Source organism: Conger conger, chromosome 11 (assembly GCF_963514075.1).
Source record: "Conger conger chromosome 11, fConCon1.1, whole genome shotgun sequence".
Lineage (NCBI taxonomy): Eukaryota > Metazoa > Chordata > Actinopteri > Anguilliformes > Congridae > Conger > Conger conger.
Window position 1 is genome coordinate 34430177 of NC_083770.1, and position 23484 is coordinate 34453660.

At 44.5% G+C, this 23484-nt stretch overlaps 1 protein-coding gene across 7 annotated transcripts in view; it reads right to left on the minus strand.

The window, feature by feature from the left end:
• Positions 1-1015: 1015 nt before the first annotated feature.
• pbx3b (pre-B-cell leukemia homeobox 3b) overlaps positions 1016-23484 on the minus strand; it is a 101688-nt gene continuing 79219 nt past the window's right edge. For 2 of the 7 annotated variants that reach the window (XM_061260119.1, XM_061260118.1), the window contains 8 exons: positions 23003-23193; positions 21527-21662; positions 20400-20429; positions 10847-11012; positions 10115-10192; positions 9385-9497; positions 7504-7593; positions 1016-3051 (listed from right to left, as the gene is read on the minus strand). In XM_061260119.1, the coding sequence (XP_061116103.1) occupies positions 2959-3051; positions 7504-7593; positions 9385-9497; positions 10115-10192; positions 10847-11012; positions 20400-20429; positions 21527-21662; positions 23003-23193 (897 nt within the window). In that variant the 3' untranslated portion in view covers positions 1016-2958. The remainder of the gene's footprint in view (positions 3052-7503; positions 7594-9384; positions 9498-10114; positions 10193-10846; positions 11013-20399; positions 20430-21526; positions 21663-23002; positions 23194-23484) is intronic. The other 5 variants (XM_061260120.1, XM_061260121.1, XM_061260123.1 and 2 more) reach the window with 5 other exon arrangements.

Genomic DNA, 23484 nt, shown 5'->3' on the forward strand with positions numbered 1-23484 from the left:
GGCTTCTACCCTTAGGTTTAGTATTAGCAGCAGCATTGTACGATGCCTCAGGAATGTTAATTCATTGTCCGGAGGAATCACATCTCCTTGTTTGTTTAAGTTAATTCAGGATTTTGGGCTCAGCGCGGGCGGGATCTGCAAACAGTTCAATTAAACACGGCAATTAATTTAGTCGCATTTGTCAGTATGCTCAGGCTACAATTATCACTATTAATGCAATCTTGTCACATGCCACCCCAGCGCAAACTACGCTTCCAAACTATTCCAGTGATTCTTATCACAGAAAATACTTCTAATGAGCCCTGAAGCACCCTCCGCCACGCACCGCACCCCAAATTCAGCTGTGACAGGGACTGACCCCAGGGGTTTAGAAAGTGAATTAATCTTGCTATAAGAGAACTGTCAATAAAAGTCAGGTCATTAATATTTGTGGGTTGTTAGTTTGTCAAACACGTTATACGTCAATTTCTGATACTGTACATACATGGCTCACACTCGTCTAGTTCACAGTTCATTTCCATCTAAAATGTCATCAATGTAATTTCAGAATGGTATATCGCTGTCGGTCAGATTATGAGGTTAACTAAGCAGTTTTTCTCTCTCTCTCTAATCACAGAGGCCTGGTTTGCTCAGGGATACACATGCATATTTAGAATGAAGCTCATCGTTCTAAGGTGCGTGTAGTATTCTGTGTTGTGTGTGTGTGTGTGTGTGTGTGCGTGTGTGTGCGTATGTACAGAAAGCTCATCGCAAATAACGCTGTTTCATTCTTGATAACAAGGCTGATGTACAGAACATCCTGAGGCAGTTGAGAGCACTCTCCTCATAGCCGTCGTATATTAAATATATATTCACATTGTCACCAAGCTATAAAGTTCGTTTTATTATTGCATAATATGGATCGCTAGTGGATGTAGGCTCAGCAGTAAGAATATCCCACTTCAAATATTTATGTTAACTTCTGTCCTGTTTGCCTGTTACCGACTTCATTCAGCGAATAAAAGAAAGACACAACTATCATGAAAGCAAAAAGTTTATTCATGGTTTGAAACTACACATATCTACCACAAGGAAGACTTCTCAGTCCAGGGTGTAGTCTGGTTAGAAAGTAACACGAAACATTTTTTTTTTAATACATTAGAATCACTGCCACAAATAATCTTTTCATGACCTTATCAGTTTCAGAATCACATACAATACAAAAAAGAGAGAGAAAGGGGCCACCCTGTCACACAGGGTGTGAAATGTACAGTTCTGAATACTGAAAACCTCTATGCATTACAGCTATTTTAATTATGATTTTTTTTGCATGGATTAGTAACAAGATGAGCAACATTCAAAATGTTCTTCCATATTTACAACAGTTTTACTGTTTGGTGTTAATTTACGACCAACGATTTCCCTGTCCCTTTCCCACAACCCACCCACACACGCACGGTTTATCATCGTCATTATTTATTTTTTTATTGTATTTTTTTACTTTTTAAAAATTGCAACAAAGCAACTTCATTTTCTTAAAAGATTAAAATATACATTAGATTACATGAGGGGAAACAAAGTGTTTATTACAAGATGCAATCAAATTAACTAAATAAAAATACAAAATGAAAAAAGACGAAAAAATGGTAGTGATATTGTTTAGAGGTAGTAAGTGAGCACTCTAAGCTATAGAACATGTTGAAATTCTATTGGTTTCTATGAGTTCGCATGAGGTAATAAAGCTGTGTTTTGATTGGTGGGATGTATATATACTCTTAAGCTACATTATATACATTATGCTTTGTGTGATTGGTGTCTTTAGTTGCTGAGAGAGTACCATAACTGGTTGGTTTTACTGTAAGACCCATTATTTCCATCATTTCCAAGAATGGGTTAGACATTTAATATGACTTCCAAGTAAAAAAGAAAAAGTTACAAATATTGGTAAATGGTCATCTTTTACTTACTTATGCAAGAAATGGTGTCAGGACCTGTCACTTTTAAAAAGCATTTCCCAAGAATGGAATGCACAGTTGGCTAATTTACACATCTAATTCAGTGCCACAGCAAAGATTTCTCAAACATTGCAAATTGTTGGGTTGTAAGGCGAAAACGTAATCAAAAATGAATTCCCCAAGCTGCCAGAAATTGTAACCTTTAGCCCTGTTAAACACACAAATTAGCACAGAAGTGTCAGAAATCACTCTGCGCTTTCTGAACTTGTAATGCAAATGTTGCTTTTCGAATAGGCTATAGAGCATATAACTATGAAAAATGGACCAATAGAAAAACACAATATGCGAAATGGTCACTAATGGTGTGCTATGCAGTTCCCAAATCATATTGATTCAGAGTAATAACACTTCATTCCTAAAGCAAGTTATGATTGAGGCAGTTTTAAGCCTCACTGGGACCTCCTGTGTTTTTCAAATCAAAGGGAACAAGGGTCTTTCTAGAGTGGAGTGAAGAAGACTGCAAAATAGATCGTAAAAATGTAAGAAATGAACAGATTTTAAAAATCTGAGGAGGCAACAACTCTGAGAGTGTAGCCTGATTTGGGTTTCTGACACTTGCTTGGCTTGTAAGGTCCGCAAGAATTCAACCCATCATTCCCAAACAACCTTTGGGCAGGCATTTTTTCATCAAAATGATATTAATACTTTATACACTATACGGATGCATATCTATTAAGAAAAGAAAAGCTCTTCCGGGAGGGAAAAAAAAGAAATCCAGTTGAAACGTGTAGGTGTAGGTTGATGGACTTCTCTGATTTTGCCCAAGAAAAATTCAAATACTTTTTTTTCCCCAGGAGTCCAAGATGGTGTGAATGTCACTCAGGAGCAGGGGGGGCAGGGTTCCCCGTAAGATGCCGGCGAATGATTGGTTTTCAGAAAGAGTTTGTTCATGGTCAGGCTCTCTGATTGGTCAGTCTGTGTGAATCTGGGGCTCTGCAGCTGGGGAAGGGACGCGTCAGTGTCATCAGTTAGAGGTATCGGAGTGTACACTTCCCGGACCTTCTGTTGGGGAAATAACAGAAGATGGAGTGGTTGCGTCTTGCCATCCCCCATTAGCCTAGCGAAAGGAAGGAGAGAGAGAGAGAGAGAAAAGAGAAGTAAATGACTGCCGCTCTATTAAGGAATGCTCGTATTCTGCATTTGTACACATGCCAATATCCGCAACAGGCCGTAATGTAGTGTAATAAAATCATTTTAATTAATACGCACATTCAAACGGCCGCAGAAATGAAAATGAAACAGTTAAAGTATTTTGCTCATACGCATATATTTGGGCCTTATTGCCTGTGTCTCTGAAAGACAGCTTCCCTTTGTCACTAACGCAGTACAAAATGCAAGGCTTTTACCATAAAACACTCTCACGCATAATGTAAGACAAATAAAACACACAACATAAAACACACAGAAGAAAATCAGCTAGCACACGATGGGAGAGATGATGGGTGCGACATTTCTGAAAACAATAAGCCAAGATTTAAAAAAGTTAATCTCCTACCCACCCCTGGTATGCGGGTGTGTGTCTACGAGCACACGGCCCTGTCCGTATTAACACGTTAAAAAAATAAATAACAAAAGAGCGTTTCTCCTGATACAGTATCCAGCCTGCCGACGGGCAGTCTTTGCATTACACTTGCATCAGCAACAAGAGACTCTCAGAAACAAATTTGCCTTATGTCCCGGCCAATGGAAGCAATTGCTGAAATCAATGTCTAATCAGATTTCTGCAGTGGCAGACAGCTTGTCGCTACATATTTTTTTGTCAGTCAGGAAGAGGGAAGGCGCGGGGCCGCTGAGGTGGGGGAGGCTGAGTGGAAGTGACGGCGGGGCCCTTTCCCAGAGACAGCCCGAGCAGGGCCGAGCATGCAGGCTCGCAGCGGGGCCCTTTCCCAGAGACAGCCCAGCAGGGCCGAGCGTGTAGGCCCACTCGCTCGCTCACGGCGGGGACTAGCCTTTCCCTTCCCCACACGGCCGTGATGACCCACACACACACACATACACATACAGGCTCACATACACACACACACACATATACACACACACACATACACACACACACACAAACACACCTACCAGTGCACACACGCACCTCTTCGTCCGCACGCACAGAACCAACAGCCCACAAACATGCGTGCAAAAAACCGCCCAAAAGGTTAGCGTATGCTAATTTATTTATGATGCGTTTCATTTTCAAAACAATCCGTCTGCATTACTGTAAACTGGAAGCTATAGCGCTCGTGCTGGCTCGTTGGCGGAATTAGTATTTCGCTGATTTAAGAGTTCCTGGAATAGGTCAATAAATAGATTAATCTGGTTTCCTTGGCCGCAGTGTATGTCTGCTGAATTGAAATAAGAGTATTCTGTGGAAGACTCCCTAACTGCCCCTAAAATTCACCTTACAAATTCTGCTTCGCTGTGTTTTTTTTTATATTAAAATTTCTTCATTCTAATTCCCTCCTCTTCCAGATATAGCAAACAGCAATCACAAGCTGTTTTGGAAATTAGTGTTTCTTTATTCTGGGAGTTCTTATGTTCCTGGAGCCCAGCGATGAACTGTGGCTTGGCCTAAAAATGCAGAAGAACGTGTGAGAACGTATGAGAACGTGTGAAAGACTTCACTTCGGGCTGCTAAAGGTTGGCGTGCCGTCTCAAGAGCTTCAGGCGAGACGACACTCGGCAGAAAACCAAAATGACACCTTACAGTGTGTTCGCTAATGACTTCCTCTGTCAGTTTGCTTTCTTGTATCGCTGTTTGTTGGTTTGCATTGTCAGGGAAATAATACAGATCTGTCACTCAAAAAAAAAAACCACATCGTCAGTTCATCACTCATATTGCCATGAGGAAAGCAGTTATCGGGGGCACACTGACTCAAATCGCCAAAGCGGGAATGTTTCCCACTCAACTTGAGCTTAGTTGAAGAAAAAAAATTGTTTTGGTTAATACTGTACTGCAGGCATTTCTCAAATATGAGAAATATAGGTAACACAATATTTTACAGCCTGTTAATTACATAGTACTTGTACATACCAGGTACTTGGTATGTAACTATTTTGATTTCAGTGGTTAGTAGTGTGAAAAGGGATGTAAAAGGTATTTACATAGTACTCACACATGATACTTACTGACTTTGTTTCATAGTACCTACCACGGAGATCAAAGTACTTACCTATAAAATACACAAGTAGCTGTGTACTACTTACCCAGTAAGTACTATGTAATAAACAGGCTGTAAAATAAAGTGTTACCAATATATATCCAAAAACAAGATAGGAAGTTCAGTGATACCAGAGCAAGGTTCACTGCAAAAAAGGTCTGGACAAGCGTTTTAGACTTGTATCGACACTTTCAGTTTTTTCTCTCAAGCAGAAAATATTTCTAAGTTTTTGCTTGACAAGTGAAATTGAGTTGAAAAAGTTGAACGAAGTAAAAATACGTGAAATCTTGACCTGATTGCCAATCTTTTAGCAAAAAAATGTTTTTTAAGTCTGAATATAAGATTACATTTATAATTAATTAATTAAATAATTTTTTCAATATTTTGGAGATTACTTACATTTCAATGGTAAAAAGGGCAGAAATGTCAATGTCAGTCCTGAGCATTTCAGCCATCTATGGAACATCTGCTGCAGGGGGACTGGATTCTTTTTGTGGTGGGTACACTGAAATTCCGCTCAAATTACGCTCAAATTACGCTCAAATTTCCAAAGACGTACCAGTAATTTTAACGTATCTACAGAATCAGAATAACGGGCAGAGGTATCTCGCTTTCTGGAACCTAGTCATCTACCCACCACTGAAATTATCGATTGATGAAATGCAGGAACTGCCCGTCTCAGTGATGTGGATCATAATAAAAACAGATCTGCCTCTGGTGTTACGATTGGGCCACAGTAATACTGCCTGGAATACAGTGACTCTCAAAAAAGTCTGCTGCGTTAGCCCGGTCACTTGAGACCGATTGAAACCCAATTGCTCCCGGTAGAATTTCCTAAATTGCATGCGCAATAAAATACATTGTAACATCAACCCATAAATTGGGTGTACAGGCCCTTTAATGATGTACGGCCTAGAAATACGACAGAACCTACTGGGGTTTATAATTATCACAGAATGGGGGGGGGGGGGGGGGACGACGACGACTGCCATTCCCTTCATTTGTATTTTTTGAAAAAGCAAGACAATGAAATATGGCAGAAATTTTCAGAACACACGTTCATAAAAACAATTCTAATAATCAATGGAATGCAAATAAGATAATAACACAGAATAAAAACTCATTTTTATTCGGTGTGCCCTGCCAACTCCCATTATAAAATATTAAATATCCCTGAAGAAGAGCTGTGTGCTGTGAGTGAAAACAGATAAAAGGGAAGCCGTGTAAAGCCTTCAAGTCGCTACCGTCCTTTTCATTGCCACATAAAGACTACAAATGCCAATATTTCTCTCTCTCTGATATTGCTGAAGGAAAGATGTCAGCAACCGTTTCTCTCCGTCTCTCTCTCTCTCTCTCTCTTTCTCTCCCCTCCTTTCCTTCTCCCTTTCTCTCTCTTCAAATAAATTAATCTTTACTCTCTCTGGTGGTTTCAGATTGTACACTGTATTACAAAAAAAGAGAAAAAAACTCCTTATCAACCCTCATCAGGGAAGATGGAATTCATGTCTGCGAAAAGGCTGCAGGCAATCCCAGATTCATATTTTATCATGTTGATAAGGATACGGCAAATTCTCTGAAGCATTTCAAAACAGTTAAATGAAAACGTAGATACACAAATAAAAGGCTTTTCATGCCTATTTGCTATAGGTTACGATGTTATTAAATGTTTATAGAAGCAATGGGGGAGGAGGAGGGGGCTAGATGACTGACGTTTATAAAAAAAAATCTGCTTCTTCTCGTACACTTGGTTCTTTCTCGCCCTGTGTGTGTGTGCGTACGTGTATGTATCTGTGTGTGTGTGTGTGTGTGTGTGTGTGTGACCGGGCGTATATGTGTGTGGATATTAAACAATGCTTTTATATCCACATTAGCAATGGCTCCCACTTCTCCTGCCGTCCCTAATCTTCCCTGTGGTATATTCTGCTCTCTGTACACGGGGAGGCTGCTGCCCCCATGACATAAACGTTCAGACTGACAGGGCTACACAAGACCATGCTTTCTCATCGTCACCGTCTTTCAACCACTGCCTTCGCTTCTGTTTTTTAAACGCGGGTGCGACTTTAAACATTCTAGGCAATAGTAAAAAAAAAGAAAAAAAGCATAAAACCATGGATGATAGCAAGCATACTACGACTACTACTACTAATACGACTGCCACTACTGCTACTACTACTGTTGCTGCTGCTACTACTAATAATAATCATCATCATCATCATCTTCCATGTATTAAATAATTGATTGATTTAATATTGATTATATAATCAGAATCAGTCATACTTATCATCATCATCACTGTCATCATCATCACCATTCATATCATCACCATCACAACCATCATCGTTATCTGTGTGACTTACGTTCAAGCCGTGTGGACTGTACAGAGAGTTTCCCCCCAAGCCATCACTGTATCCTGCCGTCTGATTGATAACATGACGCAGGGTATCCACCTGCATTCAAGGAGAGAGAGAGAAAGAGAGAGAGAGGGAAAGGGAGGGAGGGGGATGGTCAAGCCTGTCAAGTTCTAGTATCTCTGGCCCCCTCCTAAACAAATGCAGACCCCCCTACAGACACCACCCCTCACCCCCCAACCACCACCCCCCTCACACACAGAACACAAGGATGGGACACAGCCAAGTGACACACCAACAAGCTGACCGGTGGAATGTGGACCTCTGATGGACTCCTGGTTGCTTTCAGAGAGTTTGCACTGAGCTTCCTCTTTTAATTACTTCCAGGTGATGCAGGAGACGCAGACTCTCGAGCGGCCAATCACACGGCTCAGTGTATCTTCCCTTTTCCCCTCTACCAGTCACCCTTGACACTTTTGTTGTGAGGTGCATCACTAACTTCTTAAATGTCCAGTAATACCATATGTATACATGCGCTCATACACGCATGTGTGCACGCACTCATATGCACACACACACAGAGACAGGCTCACACATACACACACACACGCACACACACACAAGCATACTGTACATACATATGACCACACTGCACTGATCTGAAGAGCAACAGTACGACCCAAATCTGCTTGAGCAAGAACGAAATGAGGAAGCGTGTGAACAAACGCCCACCCCCTGGTCTAACACTCTCACTCATACAGTACATGTTCCTCCGTAAAATCCAAGCCTTTCTCCCTCATAACAGTCCTGTGGACCACTCCTTCTCCACAAACACAAACGCTGCGCGTCTCGTATGCTGGGCGCCCCTCCCTGAGCGTGAGATGACCGCGAAACAGAGGAGGGAGGGGTGGAGTGAAAGAGACAGCAGGCACAAAGCACGAGGGCTGCAAGATATATCGTATATTTATCGCATCGTCATCGAGATATGAGCATGCAAGATAAACACATTGCAAAAGACTGTGTACAGCGATTAATAGTATTTATTCAAATGATGTTCTGTTAAATTGATTGGCTGTTCATGTGCAATTTGTTCAATAAAAGCATGTTGGAAATGATTAAATAATAATTTTTTTCTTTATTAGGTGGGCATAGGCTATTCATTGCCTGGGGTTTATGTTAGCAGTGTACCTAAAGCAGAAAGACTGTGCACACTTCAATATTGTTTATCTATTGAAGTCATATGGTCACTGCAATATTCCACAACGTTATGGCATGTGGCGTGTTTTCATCATATCGTGCAGCCCCACAAAGCAGTCACGATGGATGGAGGACGATGACGAGGGGGAAACGACGGAAACGTCGAAGGAAGTCGCACACACCCAGTCCCATCCCCAGAGCTCAAGTCAGAGCCAAAGGCATTCACAACAAATCCACTTGAGTCAGAACGTTATGCTTTTTTTCTTCCGATAATGAGATTCAAAATGGCGGTAAGCTAAAGATTTCTCTCGAGTTAAATCGTCGTTCTGAAATGAACGGGATGTAAATCTGATTTCAGCCGTTTCTTTTTATATTTAAGGGCATCGCAAATAGGAAGATTTAAAGGCTTACAGGGAGGAAGGGAGGAAGGGCGGGGCAATTTGGGGTAGACCACGATTATCCATCCATAGCCAATGAGAGTCACCCAGAACAAAAAAGCAGGGGAAGCAGTGAGGGGAGCGAGCCAATCAGGACAAGGAAAGTATGATCCAAGAAAAATTTGGTTGGCTGTAAATACAGGGGTGCCATTTGTCTCTGGGCTACGTGGCTGACAGCTCAGCAATGGCAAGGCATGGAGGGGGGTCTCTCTCTCTCCTGTCACACAGGTCTGTGTACCTGTTTAGTATCTCCTACCTGAGACTGCACATTGGCTCCAACTTGTGCCCCTTGGTAAGAATCCCCATTCAGATTCTGCATGCTCATGAACATGTCCCCAGAGTTTGGGAGGTTAAAAGAACTTGAGGAACCTAGAAAGGAAAGAGGTAAGTCGCTGAATAACGGGAGAGACATGCACGCACGCACGCACATGCCACCCACCACCCCAAAATAAAGCCCTTACGGAAAGCAACCAAAGGTGTGGGGACAGCAGGGGTGAACAAAAACATAGAGGGATGTACAGTAGGGGGGAAAAAGCCAGGGCAGAAAAGAGAGGATCATGGGTAATAACTGCCACGGTGAGGGAGGATGCAGAGGACCTCCAACAAAAAAGGAAAGGCAACAGAAGAACTACATGACCAAAAAAAACAAATAAACGAACAAAACAACAGAGCCAATATCTGACTGCCCAAGCTCAAGCTTCCAAGGGTTGTACATGTCCTCTCTCGCTTTCTCAGTCTTTCTCTCTCTCACTCTCTCTTTGTCACTCTTTCTCTCTCACTCTCTCTCTCTCTTTGTGACTCTTTCTCTCTTACTCTATCTCTCACTCTTTCTCTCTCACTCTCTTTCTCACACTTTCTCACTCTCTCTCTCTTGCTCTCTTTCTCTTTCTCTCTCTCTCTCTCTCTCTCTCTCTCATGTTACAGGTTGGTGGGGAAAATATATGTCAATGACAAGGACAGGAATAAGCTTATGAAAAGTCCAGTACCAGTGAACATGTTGGTTAAAAGAGTGTTTTTGCTCTCTGCGGAGTCCAGCTGAAACTCTTCATCTTTCATCTGGAATCCTGGACACAAGAAAACGGGACCACTTCAAATAGCTGACCACACTCCCCCTTCGGCCCGCCAAACTCAGCATAACATCACAGTCACTTCTTCCGCCTTGACTTTTCAGGCTTCCTCTCAGCTTCTCATTCACATTTTGATGCATTTTAGTCCTTACTTTAATTACGTCTCTCTTTTCCTCTGTGATGTATGCGGAGTCAAAGCTGCTCCTAGGGGTAAGTTTCAATCTGTCATGAGCAATATACACAACACCACGATGGGAATATGGCGTGACAAATTAGGAGTGTTATGGGGAAGAGCGAGGATGCTAACACGCTAACATGTTCCGTTTTGATTTGTCGCTCTTTTTTCCCCCCTTTTTTTCCACCAAAATAGACTTGGTTCTCGCTTCGCAGGCTCTTCATGCTGTTTTAAGCGTGAGTGTGCCTGTCTCGGCTGGCATCTACAGCCTCTGTGATAGGAAGAGTGTGGAGGGGGGGAACTCCCTTGGCTGGGAGCACTGTCAGTCAATCCTGCCAGTGTGCATGGTGCGTGTGACTGAGTGAGTCTGACTGTGAATGAGTGAGAGGGGTAGTGGAGTGGGTGGGTGGGTGCAGTGGTTGGTTGGTTGGGGGGGGGGTGTGTTTAGGGGGGTTTGCGTGTGCGGTGAAGCTCACCGGAGTTGGGCGTGGTCGGCGAGTTCGTCTGGCTGTTCTGCACCGCTGCTGCGGCCGCGTGGGCGGCTGTAACCGCCGTCTTGGCGGCGTAGAGGTTGGCTTCTTCCTGGAACTTTCCGATGTTCTTCTTGTACCGAATCCTCTTATTGCCGAACCAGTTGGACACCTGCGGGACAGGGAGGTGTGGGTGGGGTGGGGGGCAGGGGGGGTGGGGTAGAGGGAGGAGCAGAGGTGTCAAACGCGAAGCCAGGCAAAGAACTGTGCACTGAGAAGTGTGATTGCTTCAAGATGTCAAGTCTGGGTCCATCAAGTACACAATTCCCAACCTCCGCTGGTAATATCCGCTGGGTGCACGGACTAATTAAGCAATAATCAGGGACTGCTTGCGCGTTATTACGGATGCGAGCGTGACACGCTCTCTGTTTGTCTCCTGGCAGAGGCAATACACGGGGGGCGGCTCGTCTGCGACAATCCGCCCCTTCAAACTTTTCCTGAAGCCGCTGCGTCGCCGGAGCCCCGCGCTAACTACGCCGCTCCTCCGAAGCGAGCAGTGCCCCGGAATGCTCGGCGCTCCCAGTTTTCCGGGTTGCGGCGCAAATTCAACAGGAGCTGGCCTTGAGGGGCCTGGATCAGGGGCAGGGATAAGTACAGCAGAGAGGGGGTATTAATCACTGGGAATGTGGGGGTTTTCCACATTTCACAGGGATTTTGACAGGCGGAACCTCAATCCGAGCGCACGGTGTTAGCCCAGGGAGGGTGAGGTCTGAGCCGGAGACAGATTTTCAATTCGGCTTCCTGTTCCATGAGGTCAGGCAGCACCAAATACACCCCCCCCCCCCACACTGGCCTGGGGAATTTTAATATGCTATAATGTACAACAAATCTAAAGTCTTTCACTCTGCCCATTTCCACTTTGATATACATTACTTACACATTATAATTAGACACAATAGTACTAGATCAGTCTACAATACATAAAACACATAAAACAAAGAACATGTAATCAGAATACATCAGTGTTTCTAAAATTAGTAGTTGTAGTACTGTAACCCTTTATAAAATTGTGAGCACGATCAATTGTCATTTTATTTTTGGAAAACAGAATCACACCATGTACATTATATAAAGCACCTAATCAGCCAACAAGGCTTTAAACTGTATAATGTAATCCTCAGCAAAGCAAAATAAATACTAGCACTACTAATAATAATACAATGGATTTTGCTGGATATCACTGAAATACTCCCTTACCTAATATGGATAAGGGACACTGATAGAATGAGGAAATGCTTGCTCTGCAATTACAGTGGAATATTAAACAGATTACATTGTTGTTCTTGTTGTTGCCGCTTATTTCTTCCTTTGTAATAGCCCTATAAATTAGGGCGCCCCCACACACGGCGTGCCTCTCCCTCACATACCCCCCACCAACCCCAAACCCCCCCCCCCCCCACCCCACACCCCCGTCTGCCGGTGCCGGACCAGCCCGAGAGCGGCTGTCCCTAATGAAGGTTTATTTCACCTCCCTCCCTGCGCTTAAATTTTAATATCACGCCCCGGCCGGATGGAGGCGGCGGAAAGCGCGGATTCGCCGCGCCACCAGATCATTTTCTATTCCGCCAGACTCCGCTCTTCTAAATCTTTAATATCTGGGCAATTAAAATTAATGACCATTCAAGAGAAGCCACTGCTGGCTGTGTTTCCTTCACATCAGTTGTTTGATGGGTTTACCTAGAGGTTAAACTAACAAGCTGGGTTTAATTGGAAGCAATGAATGAGCTAGCCATCATCCGTTTTACTTAACCTTCTAACGGAGGCTTTTAGGGGCAGAAACTGTACATGCAATCCCCTTAAACAACAACACAAATAACAAAAAAAGACAAAACAAAACAAACACGGCACGGTGCAACAACCGCTTTTCTGGCGATCCCTCCCTTGCAGTATCAACACATAAAGAATGGCCCGGAAAGGCCTTGGCTAGCATGCCCCCAGAATGATCTCCGGGTCTCGTGGCACTGACGTTTATGAATTAGGATAGGCCGAACTCCGCAGTAGACGCAGCCTTGAGGCATTCGGATTAAAAGAAGGGAGAAAAGGAGGATGAAACGAGATAACTGAAAACGCGAATGAAAGAGCCTGATTAATACTGACTGCCGTCACACGTGGAAACAGAATTACATTTCTTTTTAGTTTCCGTTACAGAATTTGATCTGTCTAATAATCGTCAAATAAGACACTATTTTCAGCTCGCTCGGGGTGCGAATAAGTGAAAGGAACAGCTCCTGCGTTCTGGCTAGCGCTGTCCATGCCACGGTCACTGTCACGTGCAGGATATGGACGGAGCACGTAAGAACGGGAATCAATCCCATGCTCCTTTACTCTAAACACAGGCTTGCGGCACAAGGCAGCAGAGCCGAGTGTGCTGGAACAGATTGCATTTAATACTTTTAGAAAAACACAAAAAAACACAGTGACACATAACGAGAGCTTGTCCCGGTGATGGTTATTATAGAGACCCGGAGCAGCCCCACAGCGTTACAAAAATCTACTGGAGGAGCCAGGCTGCCAATAACGTCTGTAGGCCTCTCGGCCTCAGAACATGCCGGAAAGACCTGGAGTTACCATAAGGGCGGGGCTGTGATGGATCCTCACTCAAGCACCCCGAGACTTTTGAATGTGTCTTATTTGCATTGTGCAATAAAATAATAACACAGTTATTAAATAATTACATTATATGATTATTGCCGTTTCTGTTTATATTTTTATTACTTTATTATTTTGCTTTTATTATCATTGCTGAATTATCTTGCCTCTCTTATTGTTTGTTCTATAGTCATGGATGGTTTATCTGGGATTAATAGTTCAGCATATCACATTTTGAAATAAATACACTTTTCCGACGTGTTGCTTTCTCCTTTTCCTCTGTAGCAACAGCAGTTGTAAATGTCTCCATCTGAGGAAACGCATGCCATCCTCCTGTAATGCCATCCGCTGTCTCCTCATTAACACCCTACCCTTACATGCACACACACTTTAATTGTCAGCAATTATAATCATATCAGCCATACAGAACTCTACTCATTAATAAACAATCAAGAACTGTGTGTGAATATACTGTACAGTATGTACAGTACTGGCACATATGGAAACACGGCATTTATAAACAGAGTTTGACGATTGATGCAATATTGTTGGCATAATAAAGATACTGTAGTATGTAATGAATCCATTATATGCAACCTAAAAGAAAAGATAAGTGATAATCACTTCAACTTCCTATATGTATAAGTTCACACCAACATAATTGAGTAGTTTAATGTACTGTTGGAAATAATAATAATCAGCTAGAACACATCTCAGCTAGAACACATTTCTTTCAGTATTTTTCTTCATAAAATTATAATATTTGTGCAAAAAAGCAGTTTTTATATATATTGCATATTTTATATAAAATTACTGATGGTCACATAATGGCAAGATTGTTTCAAATGATGAATGACTCAGAGTACTAAACGTCTTCTTTCAGCACAGTTTCCATCCATGCATGAATTACATACAGCCATATACATACACAGTCCCCCCATTTTAGGGGACCAAAGGTATTTGGCCAAAATAATGTAATATTAAATAACGTTGTCATATTTAATATTTGGTATTTTACCTGGTGATGCTCTGCTAGACCTGCACTGTAGCCATCTTCAGTTCCTGTTTGTTTTGGGGGCTTTTTGGTCTTTTCACACTTCATGTTTAATCGGATTCAGAATGGGTGATTGACTTGGCCAGTCAAAAACATTAATCTTTTTGGCTCTCTTGGTTGCAATATATAGGTCATTGTCCTGCTGCAAGACAAAATGCCATCCAAAGGACTTTGAGGTATTTGGCTGAATCTGAGCAGATAAGATGTTTCTGTGTACTTCAGAATTCACCCTGTTGCTACAGTCAGTGGTCAATGAAGTTAACTGAGCCAGTTCCATGCCCAAGCCATAACACTAGCTCCACCATGTTTCACAGATGATGGGGGTGCTTTGGATCATCAGCAGTTCCTTCCTTTTCATCAAGTTATAGTAAACTCTATGTTGGCCATTCTGTTCTAACCAATGATTTGCAGGGAGTCCTCTTCCATCTTCTGTGGTCCAGGTAGTATGCTATTACTGAGCTCAATAGGGTATTCTTACTTCCTGACAATGTATCAAACAGTTGGTGTTGACACACCCACTGTTTTAGCAATGTCACTGATTGATGCTCATGATGGTCTGCTCTACTGGCATTGACACTTATTTGGTCCTCATTTTGTTAGCTTTCGCGTGCATGAGCAGTGTCCATTTTAACCTCATATTCAAACAACGAAACAACATAAAAAGTGTCGCCGTCCAAATTCTCATGCACTGCACACATATATTCCTTCACAACGTGTTTTTAATCTACATATACACAGGCACACATACACGGACGCATACACACACACACACATACACACACACACACTTGTATATACACTCTCCCATGTGGACATAAAATCACAGAAGTGTGAGTCAACCACTTCAAAAAAAAATCAACAGACCTCTCACACCCATATGTGTAACAGGCTAGGCTAACAGAGCCAAGACATAAATACCTGAAACATGCAATATGACTCTCCAAAAATATCTACAGGATATATAGATGTAATACATAGGATACAATAAAGGAGCAGTCTCAGAGACAGACCTTATACACAGGGGCCAGTGTACCATCAAAAAGCAGGTATTGATACATTATGGGAATGGGTCTTATTTTAAAGCTGACACGAGTCAATCTTTATTAGCACAAGGTGAACAAGGCCAAACAATGGCTGAGATCAATAGCATATTTCCCCATATAAAACGGACAAGTAATCTATCAATTTATATATACATGTCAAACTGCCAAAAGCTAAATGCAGAACGACAATGTAGGATGTAACTGTAACAAATAGGTTTTTTCATGTGTATTTGACCACTTACTGTACATACTGTGCATTGTGTTCGGATGGAGGGGGAGAGATGATAGATAGAAAACGATGAAAGAAGATGAAAGACGAATACAGACAGGAGACTACACAATGGTGACTGCAAACCGCACCCCAAGTGATTCTTATCTGGCTACACAACGCAAAAGTTCTCACGCAAAAACACACTGGCCCACTCACGATGCCCTAGTGCAGAGCGACCACTCTCCCTGCGCTAATCCCTCGCCTTACGGAACCTTCCGTCCGTGCAATCCACAGAAACCGTAGGGGCACAAGGCTCGAGACGGCGGTTCAAGCCACTCCGCTTCTACCGTGCATCAGACTCTTCACCCCGACCGGATGCAATACCAAACGGGCTGACCTGTGCGCCGGGGGGTGCCGGGGATGCATTGCTCCTTAAAAGAACCTGACACCAGGTCTGTTCCCCCCGCTTAATAATTCACCAGCGCTCCCTCCTCGAACCGGGTCAATAGACTTCTCCTGTCATTTAGCGAGCGGATGGATGTTCTCTCCCAGGTCTCAATACGGCTGGATTAATAATCTTCACTGCTGAGACCCCTTAATGAAACCTCAAACCTGGTCTTAATTATACTGACAAAGGTGCTTTCAGTGGGCCCGCCGCTAATATTATCAATAATAGAGTGGAATTCATTAATACTTCACACATTAACCCCGGGCATTGTTCCTCTAAATATATAATGAGTTGAAATATTGATAAGTGTCGTTCATTTGAGCGGGGCTCGTGATTGGAGCGGGGTTAGCCGCAAATAAGCAGCAGCCCGGGCTGAGCTTTGTAAGCAAAGCAGCCTGAGTCACGCTGACCACCCTCTCACCTTCAAAATGGGACATTATATTTTTTATGAACCCTGACACACAGACACACACACACCATTTGCAGAGGAGCGCATTACATACATACACAAAAATGGAAACAAGCACACCGTGCCCACAGCAGAAGCCGTTGTTTGGACATCGTGTGCACCGCGCACAAACACACACGCACACCGAAAACAACAACAGCTGCGTGTGAAGTAACGAGACGCCGTGGTGTATTTTCGTGAACAATTGTCTGATGAAGTGCAGTGATTTCATCAGTAACACCATTAGCTCCTTTCACATCACCCATGGTTGCAGCCACGCTGAAGGCTGGCCCGGGCCCCTCTCCCTGACACCTCATCGAGGGAATTATTTATTCTGCTCTACCCACAAACAAGTCATCCGCAATCCTGAGCTTAAACGGGCTTATCCTTACCCGACGGTAAACATTCTTATTCAGCTGCAATTTGTCTTATCTGCTCAAGCCGACCCATCAAATCAGGTGTAATGGTGTCATTCACAGGGCTATTTTGCCACTGTTGATTTCCTCATTTTTGAGAAACGCAAGAGGCACATTTGTCGTATACAGGCTCCGGCAACTGCAGCACCTATGGAAAAGCCTTTTCCAACGTGCCTTTTCCATACTGCACAAGCCAAGAACAGGCCTCAAAAAACCATTTGGTCAGTTGTTAACACATTGCGTACAGTATAAATGCATAACATCAGTATGCAAACATAAGAAAAATATCTGGCAAGCAAATAGAGGAAAGATTACATTGTTATTTACATAGAGTTATGGATCTGGGCTTTTAATCTGAACGTCGGAGGTTCAAATCCTAAGTAGGATACTACTGCTGAACCCCTGTGCTGTACTTAACCTTGAGCATTTCAGCAGATATAATATTTATTTACATACATTATCTACATGTAATTAATACATAGAGAATTAAGGACAATGCAAAAAAATGGGAATGGTATAATTCAGAAATGACTGAGAATAGTATAGGTACTATGCTCCTCATCATATTTGTCCAGTGCATTCCTCAGGTAATGTGTTATTACACTTTACACTGGTCTTCAATCCTGGTCCTGGAGAGCCACAGGGTGCTCTGGATTTTGTTGTTACTCAGCACTTGAGCACAGCAGTTGATCAGTTAAGGCAGGTCGATTACACAACAAACTCAGGTCACCTGGTTTCCTGGGTCTGAATTGATCGCTGATCTCAAGGTGAAAACAAAAACCAGCAGAATCTGTGGCCCGGACCAGGGCTACGTCTGAAATTGTAATTGTGCACTCGTGTTCTTATAAGCTTAATTTACAAGTGCACCGACAAGTCAACAACTTTTTTGTTTGTTTTTTGTTGAGATGCACTTGTACTATAACATCATTACTCTTCTGACCGTTATGATAAATGCATCCAGTGGAGGTTAAACTAGCAGCAGAGACTGACTTCTGAAGTGACAGTTGTTAGCTTGCAATATTATAGCAGAAAACCGTACTGTATAAAAAGGGAACAATGCATAGCAGTATGTATATTTTTAAGGTTAAGGTATATTAGTCATCACCAGTCAGTGATGTTAGCTAGCATATGTAGTTTAATGCCCTCATTATCTGCTGCATTGTGTTTTTAGCTAGACAGCTTATAGTTGATTGCATATTTAAAATTCCAATTCTTCTTTGCTGTCAGCTCTGAAAAAAGCATTGACTATTGGGAACAGGAAGTGTGCTTCGAAGCAGACTTCAATTTTCCGACCTCCCAAGTACAAGAAACTTCTGGTGAATTCGATGTGAACTTGCCAGATTTGTACTTGAGTTTGGGACATAGTTGATCACATGACCGTTAACTTCCATGCTTGATTTATGCTCTAATTAGTCCAATTTGAGTCTGCAATTTGAGGCCCAGGATTGAGGAATACTGCTTTATCCTTGAGTGTTACACTTTCTGAACTAGCTGAAACACCATCAATTTTTAAGCAAGAGTTTCACAATCATTGTCAACACCTTTCCTGAAGAACAATCAGCCATTACGCACAGGCAGTATTGCATTACGACCTGAGCATGCAACCAAAAGGCTGCAGGTTTGATTCCCAGGTCAACGGCCCCAGTCAAAAACAAAGCAAAATGCCTGGAATCACTCTGGAGGGTACTGGCTCATAGAACTATGGATGACTTCTGGGAAGAGGGCACAGGGCACCCGCTTATCCTGAACAGGGTCGCAGGGGGGCTGGAGCCTATCCCAGCATACATTGGGCGAAAGGCAGGAATACACCTGGACAGGTCACCAGTCCATCGCAGGGCACAGTCCATTCACTCACACACTCATACCTATGGGCAATTTAGACTCTCCAATCAGCCTAACCTGCATGTCTTTGGACTGTGGGAGGAAACCGGAGTACCCGGAGGAAACCCACGCAGACACGGGGAGAACTCCACACAGAGAGGCCCTGGCCGATGGGGATTCGAACCCAGGACCTCCTTGCTGTGAGGCGGCAGTGCTACCCACTGCACCATCCGTGCCACCACACTGGTTTACAGTCACATTAAAAAACCTTAAGGTGCCCACAGAGGTCAGTGTTTGAGTTCTCTCATTAGGAGGTACATTTCTGAATGGATTATTCTCTGTATGGATCACAGAGGAATCTGTCCAAGGCCAGACATGGTTGAGAAGAGTGGAAAAAGATTGGGGGGGGTGCAATGCTTGTTTTTCCATCGAAAGAAAGTCCTCATCTTTTGACTCTGGTATGCCCTCAGTAATTCAAGCACCAAACAATGGCGTGAATGTGCCTATGCAAAAGGCTGGCAGACAGTCTAGCAGGGCCCCGCTAATGGTGCTCGAGATGAGTTCAAGTGAGTTCTGAAAAGGCCCCTTGTGCCCCGATTGGCTCTGATGGATTGATTTAGTTCCCCAGAGGACTCAGACATTATGCTCTTTCGTCAAGCGCAGGGTTCTTAAGAGCGCAAAAAAATTTCCGACTTGCTGATTGTTCACAGGCTCGGTCATTTGTAACAGTAATCACACAGACCTCTTGACATTTACGAAAATACCCACACATGCACACCAAGCTGAATGATGTGACATGGTACATTCCGGCAGGTACGGGCTTTTTACTTATAGCCATTAGTTTAGGGCTGAGCTCCTTTTAATCAATGCTTGAACCGAACAAGTAAAGGACTCTTGAATCAACAAATAAAACTTATTTGAGTCAGAGCTGCAAGAAAAACAGTTGCAAAACACTCAACATTAACACATAGTGTGACAAAGACATGGGGGGGGGTGCTCTGTTTCTACTGTATGACGTCATGGTAACAGGCAGAATGTTGTACAGGTTAGTATGAACACAACTCGGCTGCATTTATAAATATGCTTCCGTTAAATTTTAAAATAAGATATAGCAGACTCAAAGGGGGTGCTGGGGAGGGGGTAAAATTCTGGCTGGGTAAAAAAATGCCACAAATGCCCCGTTCTAAAAACCTTTTTTGTCTGAGGAGGTGTTGTGCACCTGGATCTGTCCTGATCAACTGAGGCTCTGAGCCCCCTCCCCTGCATGTTGGTTTGGGTGTCAGAAAACCAGGGGTGGGGGGGTGGGGGGAGGGGGGTTGGAGGGGGCATGGTTGAAGCGTGCATTTTGGGGGGGGGGGGGGGGGGGACTGTGTTTTGTGCACATACATATACGAGGAAATAAAAAAGAAAATAAATATGTGTAAATGAAAAGAAACAACAACAGCGGATCAGGAGAAGTGGTGACATACCTGTGATACTGTGATGGTGGTTCCCACCCCCTGAAGGTAAAAAAGAATGGCTTTTACAGTATCTGACTCTACACTCCACACACCCAACCACACCCCCTCCCCACAGAGTGAAGACAATGCAAATCATAAATATATCTTTATCAGTAATAGAATAATTTATTCATCTAATTTCAAAGAGGGGAGCAAACAGGGAGAAGAATTTGTTGCCTGAACTGGACTGAGATCAGTGCTGGAGAATTTGAAGGTGTTCGGAAGCAACCCCCGGTCCAACTTCACCCGTGCCCCCCTCAGTACTGAGGTGGCTAAATTTTGGGTGGGGTCAGGGGGATCAGATTATTACCTTTTTTTGCATTTTCTATTAGATGTGGGAGTGTGGGGGTTGGGTGTGTGGGACACGATCGCCTTCAGGGGTGGTTCTAATTCTAAGGCCAGGGTGAGAGAAAAAAAATGGCCACTGCACTAAAACAGCGGGGCCTGTGATTTTTTTCTGTAATCATTTTGACCAAAACCAAAAGTGGATGTGAGTGAGTGAGGCGGGTATGGAGCGTGCACCAATAACCCCGGCGGGCTAACAGAAGCCGCGGACTCTCCGGTCTGCAGGCTTGCGACCGGCTGACCGCATGTGACCTCGCGCGTTTGCCTTAAAAAGTTCACGCTTGCGGAGCCTGGCTGGCCACGCCCGTGCACCCACCCGCCCACAGCAAAGCGAATACAGGCAAAGGCATCGAGACGGTGGGGCCTAACTCTGCCCATAAGCGGCAAGTACCGGCAGGGCAGGCTGAGGGGATGTACATGGTGGATGGGGACAAGACAGAAGGGGGAGGGGGGGGGAGGGGGGCTCTAGAACCCGATAGGAAGAGGAGGTGCATGAGGAGGAGACGGTATGGGCCATCCCCCCACCCCGACTTCTTCTCTGACCAACGAGTTTCCGGTTTCTATCTTGAGGTCGGGTTGCGACCGTCTGGGCCTGTTCTTTAGGGCTGGGTTCGAGTAGAAAGCCTCCTGCTCTGCCTTTTCCACCCTGACGCCTACCCACCAGAGTGTCGGAGGGACGGGGGTTCAGGCTTGGGATGAGAGGATGGGACAGGAGTGGGGTGGTGGGTTAAGGGGACGGGGTCGCGACCCACCTGGGAGACGGTGATGCTGCACTTCTTAGCCAGCTCCTCTTTGGCTTCCTCGCTGGGGTAAGGGTTCGAAAGGTGAGAGTAGAAATACTCGTTCAGGATTTCCGTCGCCTGCTTGCTGAAGTTTCGCCTTTTCCGCCTGAAAAGTGAGCAAACAACATAGGGCGGGACGTCAGTGAGGAAAGGAAAAGCGACATTAGGTCCAAAACCATCCTCGTCTGACTCGGGAAGCCCTGCCTCTACACGTCAGAACCAGCGCCCTGGCACACATTGTTCCATCTGCCTGCGTGGGCCTGTAGCCTACGTAGGGCGTGTAATCTGGGAAGTTTAGCGTAGAGGACAGGCAGGCTAATGGGAGCGTTTAGTCAGGGCAGCGTGTCCAGTGGAAGCTGCACCGTCTACATTATAGAAATCAGGACATGCCCAGTTGAGCATCACTCGTGAAGTGACGCGGCGCGGCGGTAACCGCGCGCGTTAACGGAGGGTGCAGCGCCCCCCGGAGCGCTGCTCATCCCGTTAGCGAGCGCGACTTGTTTTCGCCTTGTTTGCCTTCCGTCTGCGTGAGCGGCGGCTGCCTGATGCGCTTCCCCTCGCTCTGAGGCACGCCCCCGCCGCTCCCCCCGGACCTCAGCTCCACCAACTGTCTGCGATTACGGTAATCGGACACACCTGGTGAAGAGCCACGCTTTACCCAAATTACATCGCCGTTACTTCATTTGGCTAACTGCTCTCAGGTGCGTCCCATAGATTGACTCGACAAAGGTGAAAGAGATATGTGCCGTGTGGTCAGGACCCCTCCGCCCCCCTGGGTCAGCTCCAGTGCCCAGCTGCACCGTTCTAGCACGGAGACGCTAATTTGCTTAGCTCACGGCCGCAGGCTGGAAAGATCCACCAATCGCCTGCCTCTCCAAAGGTTTTGTGTGTGACAGGATCTTAAATTGTACACCCCCTACTTGTCCCTGCATGAAAAGCCAATCAGTGGCTGAGGTGTGGGCCAATAACCTTTGTTCCTGCTGGGTGATTTTGACCAAAGGCAACCCCCCATTTCCCCAGCATATCCCAATCATCCAGACAGGCTTCATGTAGAACATTCACACCCCGTAGACACCAGATACTGCACCGCATGGACTCATTCTGTTTCTGTAATGGCCTAAATAGAAAGGAATACCCCACCCACCCACACACAGACACACACACACACATACACACACGCACACACACACACTCACCTACCCACACACACACACTCACACACACACACATGCACACTCACACACACGTACACACACATACTCACTCACACACACATACACACTCACACACACACACACATACACACTCACACACACACACACACACACACACACTCACACACACACACACACACTCACTCACACACACACACACACACACTCACTCACACACACACTCACATACACACTCACTCACTCACACACACACACACACACACACACTGACCTGGCGTCGAGGAATCGTGAGCGCAGGATCATGACGGCCTCGCAGGTGCTCTGTTTGAGCTGCATCTGGATGGAGCTGAACTTGCGGTGGATGATGCCCACCATGCGCTCGATCTCCTTGGGCGAGATGGGCCGGGTCCGAGACTGCTCCCTCAGCAGGTTCATCACGTGTGTGGTGAACTCGTTACACGCCTGGCCATGCAGAGAGGAGGGGTGGGGGGAGGGCGACAAAATCTGTCAGAATTGTATTATTTCAATCACTCTGTTCTGCAAAATAGTGCACCTATATAAACATTTCAAATGTACTAAAAGAGCAAAATTGCTCAATTAAGACAGATGGTGTCTGCATTGGGCAATATTAAGACTCTCTGACAAGCTTGGGTCAAGAGCAGTTCCCCAACAAGGTTTCATCAGTGCTCTTCATTTTTAATTAGTATCTTTTTATTTTATGCCGAGTTCAACTGAGTGCATTTCTCCAGTGCG